Raw genomic sequence first — 18752 nt, 5'->3', positions numbered from 1 at the left:
AATACTGCCATATTGGTCATTCTTCCAGTTATATTAGCTGACTACTGATACATGTGCAAGGTGTTCATTAGTCTGATCTCAAATTATCTGTGACCAAAATCTCTGAGTTACGTTTTTTAGCACTAGAAAGGTGTCTGGTAAGAATATACAACCAATGAAGGTTGGATGGACAGAAACATTGTGATTTAATAAATATTCCAGCTGTAAGTGAGACAGTTGTTTTATGAGGCTTACACCTGGTGCCAGAACTAAAACCTGACATAAACCCAGGCAGGTCCAGCTGTGGCTGTGTGACCAGTCTTATTCTACCAGCCGTTCTTTGGACCACACATGAAGGACGGTTTTCTTTATTTTGTTTTATTTTTGTGTATATGAGGATTTTTTGTTTGTTTTTTGCGTATGTTACTGGGCCAGACCCAATCTGCTTTGTGAGTAAGCTGAGGACACTCAGATTCCTCAGCTGCAGAATTAAAACATTAATTTGAATCTTGTGCATTAGAGTGGAACTTGGACCAAAATGGCAAACTCCCCCAAGAGCCCCAAATGTGTACTTTGTGACCAGCTGGTTTTAATAACACTTAAACCCCTGTGAAAAGAGGGGTTGCATAGACTGTTAATAAAAGATGGCAACTGGCTAGATTTTTCAGTCATTTTCCCCTGGAGATGTGTTAATAGAGGCAAAAAACAGTACATTTTAGCTGATAACAGTATAATCAGCTCCTTGTGCACACCAGCGATGGATCTAATACCATAATTAAGATAAAAAGTACATCAACATAAACTCTACTCATTGTGTAAAAGAATCACCTGTTTTAGTGCTGTATTATATTAATGGGTCATTCAAACTCATATATTAACATGTACGCTGTCTTTTAATACTGCAGCTGGTCAAGGTGGAGCAAATTTTTAAAGCACTCTATTTTATAAGCACATGTTTTTGAAGTCTCACATGTGAAATTTGTACAGAAGCATTCAACTAATGCACACGACTAAAGCGCTTAAGTACGGCACTTTACATTCCACGCAATGATGTTCACACGTGCAGTAAACCTTTCAAAACACTTTTATTTTATCTCCTATGCTTCTCAAAGTGAGAAGCTCACAAACAACATTTCCTTGGTGAGTTATAACAAGGCAGTGACACATGTAGCTCACTGTATGTATAGCATAAAATGAACATCGCCTTATCTGCACCAGTCTAAAAAACACTGAGACGGATCAGACCAGACCTCTACATGTAAAAAGATTCGTATGAGCTGGCTCAAGTCTCTAAAACACGACAGCATACAACAGCATTAAATATAGCCATTCCCTTCATTCACATTGATTAAAAACAAAAAGAGAGAAATGACCATGAGCTCAAGGACAGGAAAAAATGCTGACCTACCTTATATATTAAGCCTTCTTTTAATACTCTAATCATAATATAAATGAAAGCAGGCCGTAATATCTCATGCTTTATTTACATTCAGAAATGAGGCTGTGATGTACAAGTGCACGCTGAAGAGACAGTTTGAGCTGCAGATATCCTACGTCTGTGAACACGGTGCAACACTTTGACATGAGTATCACGCAGGCGTCATCAAGGGGAACCAGGCATTTCTATGCTAACCAGTGCCATGGAGGACCAGCTGCTGCTCTGTGATGTATGTGAGTGGTGAGAACACATGGAGAGAGGCGGTGGGAAGGGGAAAACTTTGAGATACAGTGAAGACTCTAAACTTCTTTAAATCTGTACTGCATATAAAGCCACAGACGATTAAGTGACTGCTCTCGCTGTTGTTGGTTTGGCTTTGGCACTTTATGGATCGCACTTCAGTGCAGCTCTTTATATCCCCCAAACAGTCGGTTAATAAATGGTGAAACTGATCTGGCCACAGAGTTGGCAATAGTATGGAGGCTATGTGCACCGATAACTGCATTAACGATAGCAAAACACAGCAGCTGATAGAGGAGTTCGACCTCAGTAAAGTAACATTGAGCTAATATTTGAGGTCAAAGCTGGCCTAGGACACTCTTGTGAAAGAGATTTTATGAGTTTAAGATTCACCACCAACCGGTTGCAGCAGATAGCCGCCCCTCCCTATGCTCTTCTCCCTCTAAGTTTCTTCCTGTTAAAAGGGAGTTTTTCCTTGCCACGTTTGCCAGTTTTTCCTTTCCACTGTTGTTGTGATTTGGTACTATATAACTAACATTGAATCAAACCGAGTTTAATTCTTAGTTACCTTTCAACTATTAAACTCTTTTGAATGTCAGCACTGTTTTTGTTGATTGAATGAAAGGCTGCCCGGGTTAAGGCATCAGATGAGGCATGCAGCTGATATGTTGCTTGGTTAAGGGTTAATTTTGGTTTAAATCTGGTGCCAGAACCAGTTTAGGATCAGTTGGGTGACCGCCCAGGGCCCTGCTGCTCTAACAGGTCAAATCATGTTGTCATTTATATTTAAAAATATAAATGTTTTTGCATCGAGTCTGTGGAGCCCTAAAACTTGAAAAAGATGATATTTATTGTTATGTTGTGCAGACAGCAGTGCTGGATTACCAAAATTAGGTTGAATGGGCCACTGCCCCAAGAGTCCCCAAACCCACGAGCTTCCAGGTGTTTCATTATTATACTCATATATTGGAGAATTTGCACCATTAACAGGGTAATCTGGCCTCTAAGCAAAAAATGGAGAGCTTCTGATTGAATTTCTGATCAACCATTTGAGGGCATATCATAAAATATTAGCATAAAGGTACGAAAAAGCTATTGAAAACTCTTCCCTCTAAAACCCAAAGAGATTTCCAAAGCAGAAAATCCTCACATTTAAAAAGTGAAATTTCCTTCAGCTCTCCTGTTATTTGAGCCTAGACATCAGAAGCAGCAGTTGACAGAGAAAACAGAAATTTGAATACATCTTTATAAAAATAGCACAAAATTCATGTGCAGTTTGGCTGCTTGTTATGAGACACGTACGATGTCAACACAGACTCACACACAAAAAACATTTACTTTTAGGGTAACATAGATAACAGTTTCTTGTGTATGCAATAACAAGAGATGTAGGTTTTCAAGATAAAATCTGACAAGTGTTTTCACATTTTATCTGTGTAGACCTATTATGCTTTTCCTTAATTTACTGTTATTTATATTCTGTTTGAATGATAGATGCTCATATCAAACACGGACATAGTTTCAAAATATTTCGGCCATTATTTGTATAAATCAACCAAATCCAAAGTGGCTGCTGATACTCTTAACTCTGTGATTCCTAATGAGGTGATCTGAGCACAGAAGCCCCGCCCACCTGCTGTGGCATAAAGTGTTACGACAGGCAACCAATAAGGAGGAAGGTATCCTCTGTCTAAAACTGTTTTATTTTCAGACAGAAGATGCCTTCCTCCCCAAGGGCCCAGTATCAGCTAAACCAGGATTATTGTTGAGCTCTGGATCATGCAAAGCTACGCTAGTTAAGTCTAAGACTGAAGATATATAGCTTTAAATGAGCAGAATAGGTCAGTGTTAAGGTACTCATTGTAAGTCTGGCTGCTTATTGACAGTTTGGCCACATAACAGACAGCAAACATTACTAATAACACACAAGTATAAAGTCTGTAAAGTTACACGAAATGTACAGGAGGTCAGTTATGGCAACAATATACACATAAAACCTTTTAATACCACCAGCGCGCAAAGGTGCAGACAAGAGAAGCAGGCAATGAGCTTTAAATGAAATAAGCTGCTGAAAATTGGGCATAAATGTCTTTAAACTGCTTCTTCTGTCTTACAAAAAGCCCCCAAAGCAAGTAAAAGTGTCACATAAGACAAAGAAAAGACATAAAGGCTGATGACTTCTGGGGAGGATGCTGCCTTAAAATGACTCACATGACAGTCAATAACCAAAAATTCTGGGTAGATTCAGCTTTACGCTGCAGGTATCTACATGATTAACAGACTTACACCGTGACACGCTCAGGTTTTCTGAACTATTTAACTTCTGAATAGCCTGAATATTCAATCATCTGTTCTAGAAACTGTACAGCTTTAAACAACACATTTGGCGCTGGATAAAAGTCAGATGGTCTGGAAGGCTCTCTGCAGCCTTTCACATAAGCACACACTCCCAAAACACACTCAGACTTGACATCCGTAGTTACAATACAAACAGGTCCTATCTCATTTAGCCCTGCAATACCCGCCCCCACCAACCTGCTCAGGCGAGCGGGTGACGCCGTGCATATTCACTGCAGGTGCAGCAGGTGTGATTATGGCTGAAAGAACATGGGTGAATGCTGACAGCTCTCCCTGCTGGTTGGACGCTGGCACTGCAGCTGCTCAAGGTGTCGTTTTAAAGCCTGAGTAATAAATGGCTGTGCATTAATAATGCTATGAAGTGTATATGGCTACCAAACATTATGTGGTTCCATAATTAGATCAGTCCGCCCACACACAAACACATAATCACACTCACTCCTGAATAAGGAGTTTCTTTGTCTTCTTCTTTTTTACATTCTGTTTTCATTCTTTTTTCCATGCATCTTTTACAACAGTATCAGCCCTGATCCAGTTTGAATCGTGCCATTAGCTCATGGCAAACAATGAGACATTATAAGAGAGAGAAGCCGTGGCACTCAGAGTCCCCGGAGAGATACGAGCCAATCGTTTTGTTGCATCACACATATTAACGGTAAAGTTTTGCTGCTGTTTCAGCTGTATCCTGGCAGGAGGTTTATCTTCTATGTATTGTAGAAAAATGTGTGAGCACTTGCAGTGCTATTCAGTGCTCTGTTAGGATAATCAAAGACTTTTGTTTTTGTTTTTGCACTTTTGGATTGAGCCCTTTTTGAAGTGAAGTGTAAAGTCGCCAAACTTTTGAAGCATTTTTTCAAAATGAGATTTGACTAAATATCCAGTTTTTCTGTCTCTGTGACGCAATTATTAAATTTAAAGCCCTTTATCCTTTCATTTAGATTGCAGAGCTGATCTGGGGGAGTTATTCCACTTTCTGTTAATACTCCTGTAGAGAAATTTGATGCGATTCAGGAAGGAATGCAGAAGGGGCACTCTTGAGAAAGTCCTTAATGAATTAGAGGTAAAATTAATATGTACACTTGCTTCTAGACAAAGGAAAATACAAAACACACTTCTTTTAGTTTTTAGAAATATAGTACAGATAACATGTCTGCAAATAAAATATGCTTCCAATTTATTTTTCCAGAAAGACTAAAACTGTCAATTAACTGCTGATATTTTGCTAACGCATGCTGATTGGTGGGACAAGGATTCACCACAGGCACGCTGCAGTCACTCTAGTCTGACGGCACCCATTTTAGAGGCTTCCTGTTTGAAATCAAATTCACAGATTCCATAAAGTGACTCAGGGTAGTTTTTACATCTCTAATAAAAAATAATAATAAGATAAAAATAGTAAAAAACTGAACTATAGATTAATCTCTTCTTTCAAAAACATAACAATAACAAATGTTTACACCACAAAATTTGCTGTTTTGGCCTCCGTAGATCCCCAATCATCATGGATTATCTCACAAGTGCCCCTATGAAACAGGAAGTGCAGAGACTATGAGTTCAAGTATTTAGAAGATCTTTGGATCTGCAAAATTTCATCGGTGTTGTGGCGAGTTTATCTACCGTACTCTTCATCGTAGAAAAGAGGAGAGTACTTTTCTTGGCTTATGGTATTGACAGCGTAAGTCTATGGTGGGTTAAACAGAGATGTTAACAGTGTTGGGTAGAAGGAGTGTAACTGTTAAACCTAATATTTTGACTGGTTTCTTTAAAAGTCCAGTTGATGCGTCTCAGAGACCACTAAATCAGAGTTAAGGCTCTCTCCCTAATTCATTTTATTTGGGGGGATTAATTAAACTGCCCGGGGGGGTGTTACCAAGCTGGCTGCTGACTCTCAAAGAACCTCGAGCATGATCTGTCTTTGGAGTAGTTCCCACTGGAGATTAAATCCTCACAAGAATTTTCTTTTTACACTAAAATCCTGCAAAAAACTCCCCCTTACTAATCTTTGATAGACTTATTTTGATAATATTCATAAAGTTTGTAAGAAAAAATAAAATAATGTGATTACCAAGTAGCGATTTCCAGACTTGTGTGTGTGTATACCCAATGCAGCTTCTCATGAGTGTGCTGAATATATTGTAAATATACTGTCATATATACTACAATATATGGTGCGTTATATACAACATATCCTGGATGTTTACAAAGAGATATTTCATCATACACTTGACATACACATGAAGTTCAACACCAACAAATGACTGTAAAATACTGTAAAAATATCGAAAAACAAAGAACATTCAGGGTCTGTCCAGTGAGTCGGGTTTATAAGTACAGATGAAGATTACACGTGTTGGGTATGGCACTGGCATGAGGAGAGTGACTGAACGAACCTGCTCCCCACCCCTCACCGAGAGCAGCTTCTCCGCTCTCAGATTTTTGCCTTCAAAGTAGTAAAAAGCCCTAAAAGAAGCAGTGCTGGATGCAGGCATGCGGATCACTGCAGAAAACAACATTCGGCCAAGAAAGAGAACATAAGCACATCACAGGACAGAAGCAAAAAGCAAGAGATGCTCGAGTTCAAGTAGAGCAAAAAAAAAAGAAAAAGACCTCTTTCTCTTTGTGTCATGCAGTGTTTGGCTGCATATCAGGAGGACTGTGAACTCCTGCTGACGTCGTCACCTCTAGTTGGCCGTCAGCGGCTAGAGAAAGGAGGAAAGACGAGCTGTACGCAGCGGCCACGTCGCATACTGCAGCCACACACTTATTTAACTGGAAACCACCTTCAGCGAAACATACAGGAGCTGAAAGCTGGAATTTGCAGCTCCTGTGTGGAATGTGAACACACCGTGGTGGAAAAAAAAGGAGCTGGAATGTAATGGCTCCGTAGACCTGGTGATGTTTCCTAAGTTTTTTGTTTTTTTTAATTATTATTACAGCGCTTCACCTCAAGAGCAGCGGCAGAAATTCAACAGAAATCAAATCATCAGTCGTCTATAATGTGATGACAATTCAAAGTGTGTGTAAACATGTTTGGTCCCAAAAAACGGAGTGTAAGGTCAAGAAAAAAGGTGTGAGAACGCGGCCGGAGGTGCCTTGAAAGAACAAAAGGGGAAGAAAAAAGGAAAGGATGCTGGATGTAGGTCCCTGTGCGCTGCCCCGTCCGATCCGTAAGCAGCCTCTCTGCCTCACAGTCTGCTGCGGCACCCAGCGTACGTTCTCAAAGACACCTCGTCTGCAGATCCGTGACCTCCCAGCGCTCCCTCCCACCTCCTGCACTAGCCTGTCTGCCAGTCACAGGATCTGCACCTCCTCGGTTAGATGAGAAGATTGGGGTGCCGGGTAGGGCCTCGTGTTTTGGGGGAAGGCGTGGGTTAGACCCTCACTCCTGCTCCCCCCTTCAAGCAGAGCTCCAAACAAAACCTCTGCAGGGAGACAGCCTGCCGCTGGCAGTGCAACGCCGTGCCGCTCCCGGCGCCCCCGCCTCGTCTCACTTCTTGACGGCCTGTCGGTAGCTGTGTCTCTGGCCTTCCTGCCGCTGCTTGCTGCTGCAGCCGCTGGCTTTGCTGCTGTTGCCGCCGTCCCTGGTGCTGCTGGCCAGGCTGGCCTGGCTGCTGTCCTGCAGCGTGGGGCTGGAGTGAGCCCTCTGCAGCCCGTTGTCCTCCAGAAGCTGAGACTCGAATACAGACAGGTCTTCCTCGCCGCTTCGGATTTTAGCTCGCAGCAACATGACGTAGGTCCCGTACCGCGTTTTCTATAAAAAAAGAAAAGAAGAAAATCTAAATTTAAGGCGAGACAGTTTCATGTAAATACTCGATTCCTCATTCGTGAATCCAGCTCACCTCAAAGTCCAGGTACTCATCTCGCTGGCGGTATTCTTCCAGCTCGCGTCCTTTCACCTTGCGGTCAGGTGGATAAGAGCGCAGCTCAGCCAGTTCAGTGGAGATGGCTCTGAATCGAGCTTCATGGGACCTGACCTGCTCCTCCTGAGAGCACAGAGTTAAAACCAAGATTATGAGAGGAAAAACTTAAAACCCTGACCCAGAGGTGGAACTGATTTCCTGGTTGAGCATTTTATTGGCATGGTTTGGGTCTACTTGTATTTTTTTCTATTGCCACCGTAAAACAAGGGAAGTGCTTTCATACCCCTGTTGTTTCTCACAGACAGTAATTATAAAGTTACGTTTTCCACCTGTGAAAGGTGAAGACAGCGTACAGTCTGCTCCTGTATTTGTGAACTAAGGTTTAACTAAGAGACCATGTGACTCCACGTGGAGTTCTTAAGCTTTTGTACAATCAGACTTTTCTTTTTCTACAACTTCAAGAGTCGCCCCCTGCTGGTCATTAATGGAGGCTTAGGCCACTTTAAACCACTTAAACAGAAGCTACGCCCATCTTTTATTTACTTTGATATACTCAGAGTGGAATCAGCCACCTGTCAGACTCATTAAAGTTAGGATACCTCGGACAGTTTCGACATCGTCCCCGGCAGGAGTGGCCGGCTGAACTTCTTCTGCGAGCCGATGGCTGCTGGAAAAGGAGGAGATGAGAACATGGCGGCCACTGTGTTGATCCGTGTGATCCAAGACTGCATCTGCTCCGCGTTCCTGAGATGATTAACACAGACGCACACACACGATTAATTACAAACTCCAAAACACATACAGTACAAATGCTTCTCCTCTGCGATGCCCGCTCACATCCGCTCATGGCTGGTTTACAACATCAAAGGGATAATTATCAGAGAAAGCAGCGCTGCTGTTAACAAAGAAATTATTTTGGAGCCAATTAACAGATGAGAGAGAGAAAAAAGTCCTGTTTTACATTAACAGGCCCATTAAGAGCCCGAGTAATATCAGATCGAATCAGACAGCATCGCTTAAATCATCAGGGAGAGACGGGCGGAGAGAGAGACGAGGAGAGGAGAAAGGCGCAGAGAGGGGTACAGTATCTGGGACAAATGCAAGCTGCAACTGGAGCACAGAGCCGGTCCTCCTGGGGCCTGAAACATGTGGCCAATCATGTGCCACTTCCTGGATCCTGCTAAGACACACACACACAGACACACACCTTCACCTTCATCGCGCATCCTCTCCATGTATCACTAATCTGTAAGCACATGAGTGCTGCTGAGGGTGGACATTCAGCTGTTATCAGCAGCACTATATGGCCAGAAATATGTGGACACCATAGTATTGTGAACCGAAACAGCCTCTACTCATGCCATCGGTTCAATAACCCCAAATCCCAGCTTTGGTTTTGTAGGATGGTTGGATTTTACTGATTAATTTTAAAGTGCATCTGGGTCAGAGCAGAAATGTTGACTCCTTTTAAGCCAGTGCACAGCCTTATTCTTCAGGTGGATCTTTCTGTCTGTTCCAAAAGGCTGGGCAAGGGTGTAATCAGGGTCCCCGGCTTTAAAAGGACCTACCTGAGGAGCAAAGGCTTGAAGAATGATTTGCCTCATAAAACACACCTTTACTGACTTCTATTTTATGTGATACTGCATTTGAGTTTCCTTTTAATCATGTTTTATAGCCCTTTTTACCATTTATGTATTGTTTTCGATTGGCACTTATCTTCACTGTGCAGGGTTTGCGACACCTCTCGCACTATGGTAGCTGGAATAGACTCCAGAATTAATCACGTAAGTTCATGACTTTATGCAGTTCAGATTTCCACGTGACATGAAGTGAAACAGAACAAAGGCTGAAAGCAAGTTCAGGCTTGCAGCTTGAGCTGTGCTGTGTCACATACCAAACCTCCTCCCCCCTCTGGAATATCAGCGCAGCTCTTTGCTTGCATCGCTTCCTGCAGAGTCAACCCCTCCACCACCCCAACATCCACCAGTATCTGTTCATGTGGGCTCATGTAGTTAAAAACAGGGGTGTCCACATACTTTTGATTGTTCAGTGTAACATTGCCAGAGACGGCAAGTCAGCACTAAGAGAAGAGTGGAATAAAACATGGGTGTTTCTTATTTGTTCTTTTTTTTAGCTGTCTGAATTTTCTGCTCTGCTGCAGATGTTGCACAGCTGTCCACGCTGCTCAGCGTGGGAGCTATAAATCGTACAGCGTGTGCGTTTGTTCAAGCTCAGCGAGAAGAGCATAAAGAGACTCACGGCGCTTGGAAGAGATACACCCTCCAGTCCGCCGTCCGCAGGTAAAACACGTTGGGTCTCTTGCTGTAGTCTGAAGCTTTCATTGCCAGAGAGTGATGGATGGACACGGCGTTCTTCAGGTCCTCATCAGAGAGCTGCTTATCGGGCCTGTACTCCCCCTGGAACGACAGGTATAAAGGAGAATGGTGTGTTGCAGTGCAAACGCTCATTAAAGATGCTGACTATGATCATATTTTATTGGAGGAGTGGGTGACGCTTATACACATTTACATGAAGCAACTGATATTGCTCTGAATGTGAGCTCTGTAGGCGTCTCTCATCAGGTTTTTTTTTAAATTTTAGAATAGAATAGAATAGAATAGAATAGCCTTTATTGTCATTGTACAGAGTACAACGAAATTGGAGTGCCACTCCCTTGGTGCAAGTTTCAATAATAAATATAAATGTAAAATATAAAAAGTACAAAAAAAACAATCGTAAGTACTCAAACAATAGTATGTACAATATATACAGGATAGCAGCATTAATATGATGACAGTATGAATAGCAGCATAATATAATGACAGTGACGATATGGAATAGGTTCAGTTTTATTAGTTTTATTATTTTATTAGTTTTATTAATTTTGAATTTTTAGTCTAGTTTTAATTAGTTCCTTATTATTATTTATTTCCTACATATTTTTATTTATTATGGTTAGTTTTGCATGTACACAATCACCATTCGATTTAGTTTTGATTTTCTTTAAAGGTCTAGTTTTCTTTTCTTTTCTTTTTAAATTTCTGGTAAACAATATGTGTTTTAACTTTTAGTTTTAATTTTTTAAGTTTAGTTAATTATTAAAAAATCGTTCAACAGTAAGAATAAAAATATAAAATATATATTTGATACCTTATTTGAGTTGAAGATATTTTGGTTTCATGACAGACGTATACGTTTTCGTTAAGGAAGAACAAAGCTGTGGACATAAACTTCTCAAATTATTTTTAATTTGATAAAAAAAAGTTATTTTTTAAATATTACTTGACTCATACCTCAGCTAACTTTAAAGGCTTGAGTTTTGACAGTTCTCATATCTAAAGTGAAGCACTAGTGGAAGATTTTTTTACCACGACAAAGTCTGAAACAATTTAATTTAACTTAAAAACATCTAAATTAATTATTTTGATTCGAATGCATACGTCTACAAATCACAGGGTAATCAATAACCAAAATATACTGACAAAGTGTCACGTTCTCCATTAAGTTTTTATTTGATAAAGCGGATCTCACAAAGGTTTATTAGATGTTATTGTATTTATTTATGCTCACATTCACCCCTACAGCCAACATTTACCCACCAATTAAGCTAACATCCATGTTTCTAGGAGAACAAACAAACTCAATACCTGGCTGCTGGATTTGAGCCTGAAATCTTCTTGCTGTGGGTTTGAACCACCGCACCGCCCTAGGCCTAAACGTGCTAATGGATATTATTCCTCCACATCACATATGTGACCTTTATAAAAAGTAAATATTTCCACACTTTTAGTTCTATAACAATGGCATGAAAACATAATTAATAGCTCTGCATATAGCATAATTAGTCACATGTCAAAAAAGTGTTTAATTACAAGTTTATGTTATTGTCTAAAAAAATAATAACTCTATAAAGCATTATTATCACTTTGACCTTCAAATTAGTCTATTGATCTTGAAGGAGAGGTCAAAGGTCACTGTAAATCCTTACACAGGACTTGTGTTGACGACACACACCACAAGAATCATGAGCCTTGAATTAACCTTGAAGACCTTAGTGAAAAAACCTCCGTAAAAATAAAGTTCAGTTATTATTTTAGAGAACAGAGCCACAGCATCCCTACAGGCACAATTTTCTCTGCATTCAGGGGGAATTTGGAGCAGCAGTGGCCTGTTATGTTGGCAGAGGTTACCCAGGCCCACCGCCGCTCCGTATGGGTCCTCTGCACGGTGCCAAGGCCCGGCCTGCACGAGGACATTATGTCACAGCAACATGTATTCGTGTAAACAGGAAGTAGGCACCAAAACGTGACTCTAAAGGACAGATTGCTTCTTGAGCTGTCAGTGCAAAGCTGCTGCTTTTTTCATTGCTGATATTTTGCTTAAATAAATCAATAAATCATCTTAAGAGCTCGTTTGCAGGCAGGCAGGTAACATTTGGTGCAGAACTTTTTTGTTGTTGTTGGGTTTCTAAAGAGACGTTCACCGCAGGGATAAAGATCCACCTTCTGTTAAAAATCTGCTGCTGGCATGAAAGTAAGACAGGATGTTTATGGAGATGCAGTCAACCGTTCTTTAAAAGGTTGAATAATGAATATCAAACAGTGGCTGTTGCAAATTGTTTCTCACTCAGCCCTTTAGATTTTATTTATTTATTTAGTTAGTTTTTATAACTAAACATATGTCTACTGTGTGAAACTTACTTTTTGCAGGTAGAGGATTAGCCCTTTAAGGATGGCATAGAAAGTCTTCCACCCTCTCTTCCCTCTCGGTGCTGCGAGGAGCAGAAAACATTAAATGTTAATTACAGACTTCCAGTCATAGATACAAAGTTACATCGTGCTCTTAGCTTTGCAGCACTAAGTCAGAGGTGCATCCAGGAAACCTTCAATCAAAACTGCACATGTAACCCAGTGTCGTCTGCTCCCAGATAGTCCACACATTAGGGTATAATCTGGGCCACTTATGGCACTTGATTTTGTTTCGTTGTTTGGGCTAGCTGTGGCCTAAAGGTCATGAGGTGGGCTCGACTTGAGTTACAGGAACTTTTGGGGAGAGCTGACACACCTAACATTTAACCCTTATACTGTGAACACACAACACAGAAAACTGCCAGTCTGGGGCACACTTGTTGCTATCTGTGTTGTAGTGGCTGTCCGCATAATTAAATCCAACACACAGACTTCCCTGCCAGAACATCACAGTTATCAGTCTCACATTCATCTGGTCTATTACTGACATATTTGAAAATCTTGTTTGTGCCACTCTCATAAACATCTTTATGACTGCGTGCTACAAAGTGCTTCATGCAACACGCCTCATTCACACCCATTCATGCAAGCCCGTTTTTCCATGCCTTTTCTTACTTGGTGATTTCTATCTAACATTCACACACATTGACACTCTGATGGATGCATCGGAGAGCATCCATCAGGGGTTATTATCCAGTCTGCGTGCCAAAGGATACTTGGCACGCAGACTGGAGCAGCCTGGGATTGAACCACAGCTCCAGCCACCCCACATTACCCACACTTAGCTGAAAGTAATGCACTCTAATCACTAATCTGTGATTTCCCTCAACTAAATCTGGTGTATAATTTATATATTATATTGTATTTTTGGTGTTTTTCACTGTAGTGAGAGGCCCCAGTCCTATCTCATCTCATATGGATTTGATTTGTGTTTTGAGGGCCCACCCATATTTGATTTGACCTATTTATCTAGTTTTAAATATTTTTTACCTTTATTTAACCAGAAAGTGACTGACCGAGTGCTCAGTGTTGAAATAGGTGGCATTACGCTAGCATATTATTAAATGGTGGGAGTAAGCAGAGATCCAGGAGAAAACCCAGGTAAACATAAAAGCCTCCTGCCGAGGCAAAGGTGCAAACTGCTGATATGTTGACATGTTTTAGTGCCTAGACCTAACCAATATCAGGTGCCTTCAACACAATTCAGAGAAGTTGATAGGGATGCAGGTGGACACAGCCATGACCTGCCGGATCACTGACAACTGTGATCTGACAGACATCTGCATCACCCGCAGAAATTCTCAGACTCTGTGGGGTGTGTCAACAGGGGTGAGGAGACTGGAAACTGGTGAACTCCACTGTTTTCGAGTGGTGCAGTAATAACAACCTCCTCCTGAAACGTAGCCTATATTAAAGAGATATGCCTCCAAAAATCTGCCACTAAGCTCTGCCAGATCCCTGCACTGAAAATGTAGCAGACTCTACTTTTTGAGGAAGCTTAGATGTTTTAATGTATGCAGTAAATTGTCATCAAACTGAGTGTTTTCAGCAGCAGGCTCATTCAACTCAGTAAGGTACAAAAAGACTAGTGTCTGTCCAGGTGGAGGACGCTTGCACTGGACAACGCACACCCTAATTCTCATGTTCATACTCTTCCCTACAGGGAGAGCCTAAACCTAACCAACTGGTTTTGGAGTGAAAACCTATCTAATGTGGAACCTGGTGCATCAAGGCACCAGCACCAACGACTAGCAGCAAAGTACATGCTTTGGGGGGAAATCGCACTTAAACGGAGGTCAATATTGGTTACTTTTTATGTATATATATTCATAATATGTGCAAATGATTTCATCTGATTGTGACTCATTAATGAAGCGAATAACGGAGGTCTTTGCTTTCTGTATTTCCTCAGATCAATTCATTGTTTTAAATTCAAATACCAGCCTAAATGTTGTTGAATAATAAAGCTTATTTTAAAGACATTTGAGTGATTAATGTGACATTTAATGCTGGTTGTTTTTCTTGGAATTAAAGCATTAAAATCCCAAATCCTCAGCATGTGTTAGTCTGTGCCGTTGAAGAAAAACCATCTCGCTTTGGAGTACAAACACTCCACACAGGATGTGCTCTACATGACATGACCTACAGTTTCACTTATGATGCTCTGGGCAGCAGCCAAATGTTTCAAAGCATTGTCTAAATCTGAACTTTGTAACTCGTACTTCTCTTTCCGTCTGAGTCGGCGTGGACTTTGCGAACCAGGAATCCGTTCTTGTACAGCAGCATTCCGGTGGGCTGCAACTCATCCGACAGGGGCTTCCCGCTGCTGCCTACCCTCTTCATCGATCTGGAGGAGTTGGAGTCACACAGGCTGTCCCCGAGCTCTGAAAACGACTTCCGCAGCTCTTCCTCATCCCTATGAGGAGAAAAAAAACAGTTCAGACTCCATGGTGATCAACACTTATGTGTCATGTCTCATTAGCATCGCGAATAAACACATCATCATGCATCCTGTCCATTTGCCTCACACTCAGCACAGGACATGAGGTCCGGAGATTTCACACACGTACACATGAGTAATATCGCTGTCCGCTGCTGGTGTCTTGGCACAGCTTCTGCTCTTCAAGACATTTACAAAGCATCATCTTGCTGGGGGAAACCAGAGCGAACAAAGTTTTCTTCAAAGCTTTAATTGTGTGTTTTCCTCTCGCGTTCTCGCTGTGCTCCTGTTCTCCTCAGAACAGAAGTCCACTCTCCTTGATCAAAAAATACCACAGGAAAAGAGTGACACCATCTATCTTGCTCCTGCTTTGAGGTGAAAAACAGGGGCATCTTTACCCAGAGGGACAGCTGCTCTCAGAGATGCCGACACATCACACAGAGGATGCTACAAAACGCTGAGGCTTTAAAGGCTCCTCAAAAAGCTAAGAAAGCATAAACCCTTATTCTGTTTTTAAAATGTAAAAATCTCATCAAGCTGCAAAGTCATTCAAATTCAAGATTGAGCATCAAAGATTTTTTTACACTTAATCTCTGGAAGACTGCATCTTTGTTCTTAAAAAAAAAAGATTTTCATTCAGTTTTTGCTGTTTAGTATTATTCATATCACCCTATTGTTTGGCTGAAAACACCCTTAAATAACAGATTTCTTTTCAATCAGTTAAAAATAAATGTTAGTGCAAAATATTTAACAAATAATTACGTTAAGAAACTGAAGTTTCCTTGCTATACAAGTCTGAGAACAATTTTTCTGTTACTAAAAATAAAATTCCAATTGTATCATTCTTCTTCTTCTTTTTCAAACTGTATATAAAAGATGACCCTAGTGGTGTCACTCACTGATGTCAGCAACTTCAAGTCTCAGCATCAGCATTTTACCTGCTGCCAAGCTGAAGTTGGAGCTAATTAGCTTGCTTTTCAAATTGCATCCATGAACTGTAAAACAAAGAGGGAAGAAATATCTGGTATTTTTGTCACAGACCAAAAAAACTACACATATGCACTCATTAAAATGAGAATACAGACTTTTTGGACTGATCTCTGCCACACAGCAGCCATATTTCTTGTTAGATAACTGCTATAAAACTGTTAGATATGTTGGGTTTTCTCTTTCATCCCTCCCTTGTGTCCCTTTGCATGTTTTTCTTCCTCCTCTCGCTGCACAGATCAGCTGTTTTCCTACTAAGTCACACACAACTTTCCTCTAAGATCGTGGGCTGTTTGTTATCTTTGCACTCCCTCTCACCCACAACCCCTTTCCAATTAGTTTTCTTTCTTTTTTACTGCTTCTGCACCTTCTGTCATTACACAATCATTATTTCATCTGCACGATCACGCAGATACGCACTACAGCCTCACAGTGCACACAGACATAAAGGACTCACACACACACACACACACACACACACACACAGGTGTGCACATATAATAATATCGCTCATATAAGTTAATGTGCACACGTGATCACACAACACCAAGCACCACTCGGATCTATGTATTTGCACTTTAATGGAAACTCTCACCACACACTTTCTTACACCCAATGGAAGTGTGTTTTTTCTCATTCACACACAGCGCTCAACATTAGCTACACACACACACACACAACTATGGGCACACTAAGGTTTATCACATGGAATGTGCATGGTGCTGGCTCCATGTGACCTCAGGCAGATATTATTTTATTACAAGAGACTCATAGACCTGTCACAGCTACAGATGTGCTCTCAGCCTGCTATAACCCCAGGCAAAGGGGAGGAGCAATTTTAATACATAAAAATGCTAATTTTACAATCACAGGGTAGATTTCTAATAGTTACATCATTTATAGGTAGCAAAAAGTTTTGTTCTGTCAGTGTATATGGCCCAAATGTTCATGACCCCTCGTTCTTCCACGCTTTTTTTAGTGCACTCTCTGAATACCAAGGTTGCTCATTTGTTCTCAGGGCCGACCTCAATTTTGGACTAAATGAAGAAATGCAGGAACAGCTCTGTTGGCAATCCACAAATATAATTAAACAGTACGTGTGCGATTTCGGACTTTGAGATGCATGGTGTTTCCTTCATCCTTCACCGTAAGGAATATACTTTCTACTCTCGTCTTGATTATTTCCTAGTCAGCAGCTCACTGCTGAGTGACACTTCAGGCACTGAGATAAACCCTATAGCTGTCAGAGATCATGCTCCTGTGTTTTTTTTTAATTCAAATAAATAAAGAGGTCACCAAGTAAAAACTAGAGATTTAAAGATGAAGGTTTTATTAAATATTTTTAAAAAGAGTGGGCTTTATATTTAGACTGCCTGGATCATGAGCATCTGTTCTCTGGGAAACAGGGGAAGCTGTGATGAGAGGTAAAATAATTTCATTCACATCATAAAAAAGAAAAGAGAAAACAAATATATTCAGGAATGAAAAGAAATCATCAAATCCTTAGAAGAAGCATACGTGTTGTCGCAAAATATGTAAAGCAACACTAACTTAAATGAAATTTCTAGCTAACCAGTTAAAACTAAAGAAAGATTGAATAAAGACTTAAACTGGGTCTGGGAAAACAGTATATGTGTCACGGTCCTGGGTCGTTTAACCCAGTGCTTTGAGCTTTCTTATATTTTGATATTCATTGTTTATGTTTAAGTCTTAGTTATCTTAAGCTTGTTTTATTTTGCCTGGGTTGCCCTGTTATAGATCATTGTTTATTAGATTCCCCGTGTTTAAGTCTCCCTCACCTTTCATGTGTCATCAGGTTCGCGATGCCATGTCTGCATCTCGTTATGTTTCCTGTTTTATTTTGAAGAGGCTGGTTGTCCCATGTTCATTGTGTTTAGTTTCACTTCCCCTGTGGCGTCATTATGTTCATTCCAGTCAGTCTGCTTCCCCGTGTGTTTCCACTTCCCCTGATCACCTCCTGTGTGTATTTAGTCTGTGTGTTTTCATTCATTCCTTGTCTGGTCGTCTGCTATGTTCATGTCATGTTTCTGGGTTTTTCCCCATGTATCCGTGCCAGATGTTCACTTTAAGGTTATTTTTCCATGTTTAATCTTAGTTCACCCAGTCTAGGTTATTGTTTAGTTTCGCCTTTGCCCTTTTATTTTTGTATTGTTCAACCAGCCTTAAATAAGCAGCTCGTACTTAGTTAAATCAAAGTTTCCTTTTGCGTGTCTGCACTCAGGTCCTCCTTCTCGCTCCACATAGTCAGCCAGACTGTAACAATGTGACCCTGAAACAATAAACAGCACTTTCAGGGACATTTACAAATCTTTATATTCACCAGAGATAAAGCCACCTAAAAACGAAATCGATCACTTTCTCGACAACATAACGCTTCTGAAATCATCAGATCAAACGCTAGCATTGGATTCACTGCTGACATCAGGTGAACTCCAGGAAGCCCTGAAAAGTATGCCCAATAATAAGGCTCCAGGTGCAGATGGATTTCTAGCAGAGGTCTATTCTGGACAATTCTGGCAGCAGTATTCTGAAGAACATCGCAGGAAATCAAGGAACATGGCGGACTACCACCAAATATGAATTCTGCCAACACTAGTCTCCTGCTAAAACCAGGCAAAGACCCTGTATTTCCCACCAGCTGTCGCCCAAACCCTTTATTAACGTTGACCTTAAAAGAGTCT

The 18752-nt window shown here is 40.9% G+C and overlaps 1 protein-coding gene across 2 annotated transcripts in view; it reads right to left on the bottom strand.

The window, feature by feature from the left end:
- Nucleotides 1–1045: 1045 nt before the first annotated feature.
- The window catches only part of LOC113028038 (uncharacterized), a 100143-nt gene continuing 82436 nt past the window's right edge, over nt 1046–18752 (bottom strand). For both annotated transcript variants that reach the window (XM_026177998.2, XM_026177997.2), the window contains exons 12-17: nt 14846–15039; nt 12576–12646; nt 10135–10292; nt 8475–8619; nt 7855–7998; nt 1046–7766 (exon numbers count right to left, since the gene is read on the bottom strand). In XM_026177998.2, the coding sequence (XP_026033783.1) occupies nt 7503–7766; nt 7855–7998; nt 8475–8619; nt 10135–10292; nt 12576–12646; nt 14846–15039 (976 nt within the window). In that variant the 3' untranslated portion in view covers nt 1046–7502. The remainder of the gene's footprint in view (nt 7767–7854; nt 7999–8474; nt 8620–10134; nt 10293–12575; nt 12647–14845; nt 15040–18752) is intronic.

This window comes from Astatotilapia calliptera, chromosome 8 (assembly GCF_964374335.1).
Source record: "Astatotilapia calliptera chromosome 8, fAstCal68.1, whole genome shotgun sequence".
In the NCBI taxonomy this organism is placed as follows: domain Eukaryota; kingdom Metazoa; phylum Chordata; class Actinopteri; order Cichliformes; family Cichlidae; genus Astatotilapia; species Astatotilapia calliptera.
Note: the sequence above shows the minus strand (reverse complement) of the source record. Positions and strands in the feature narration are given on the sequence as shown.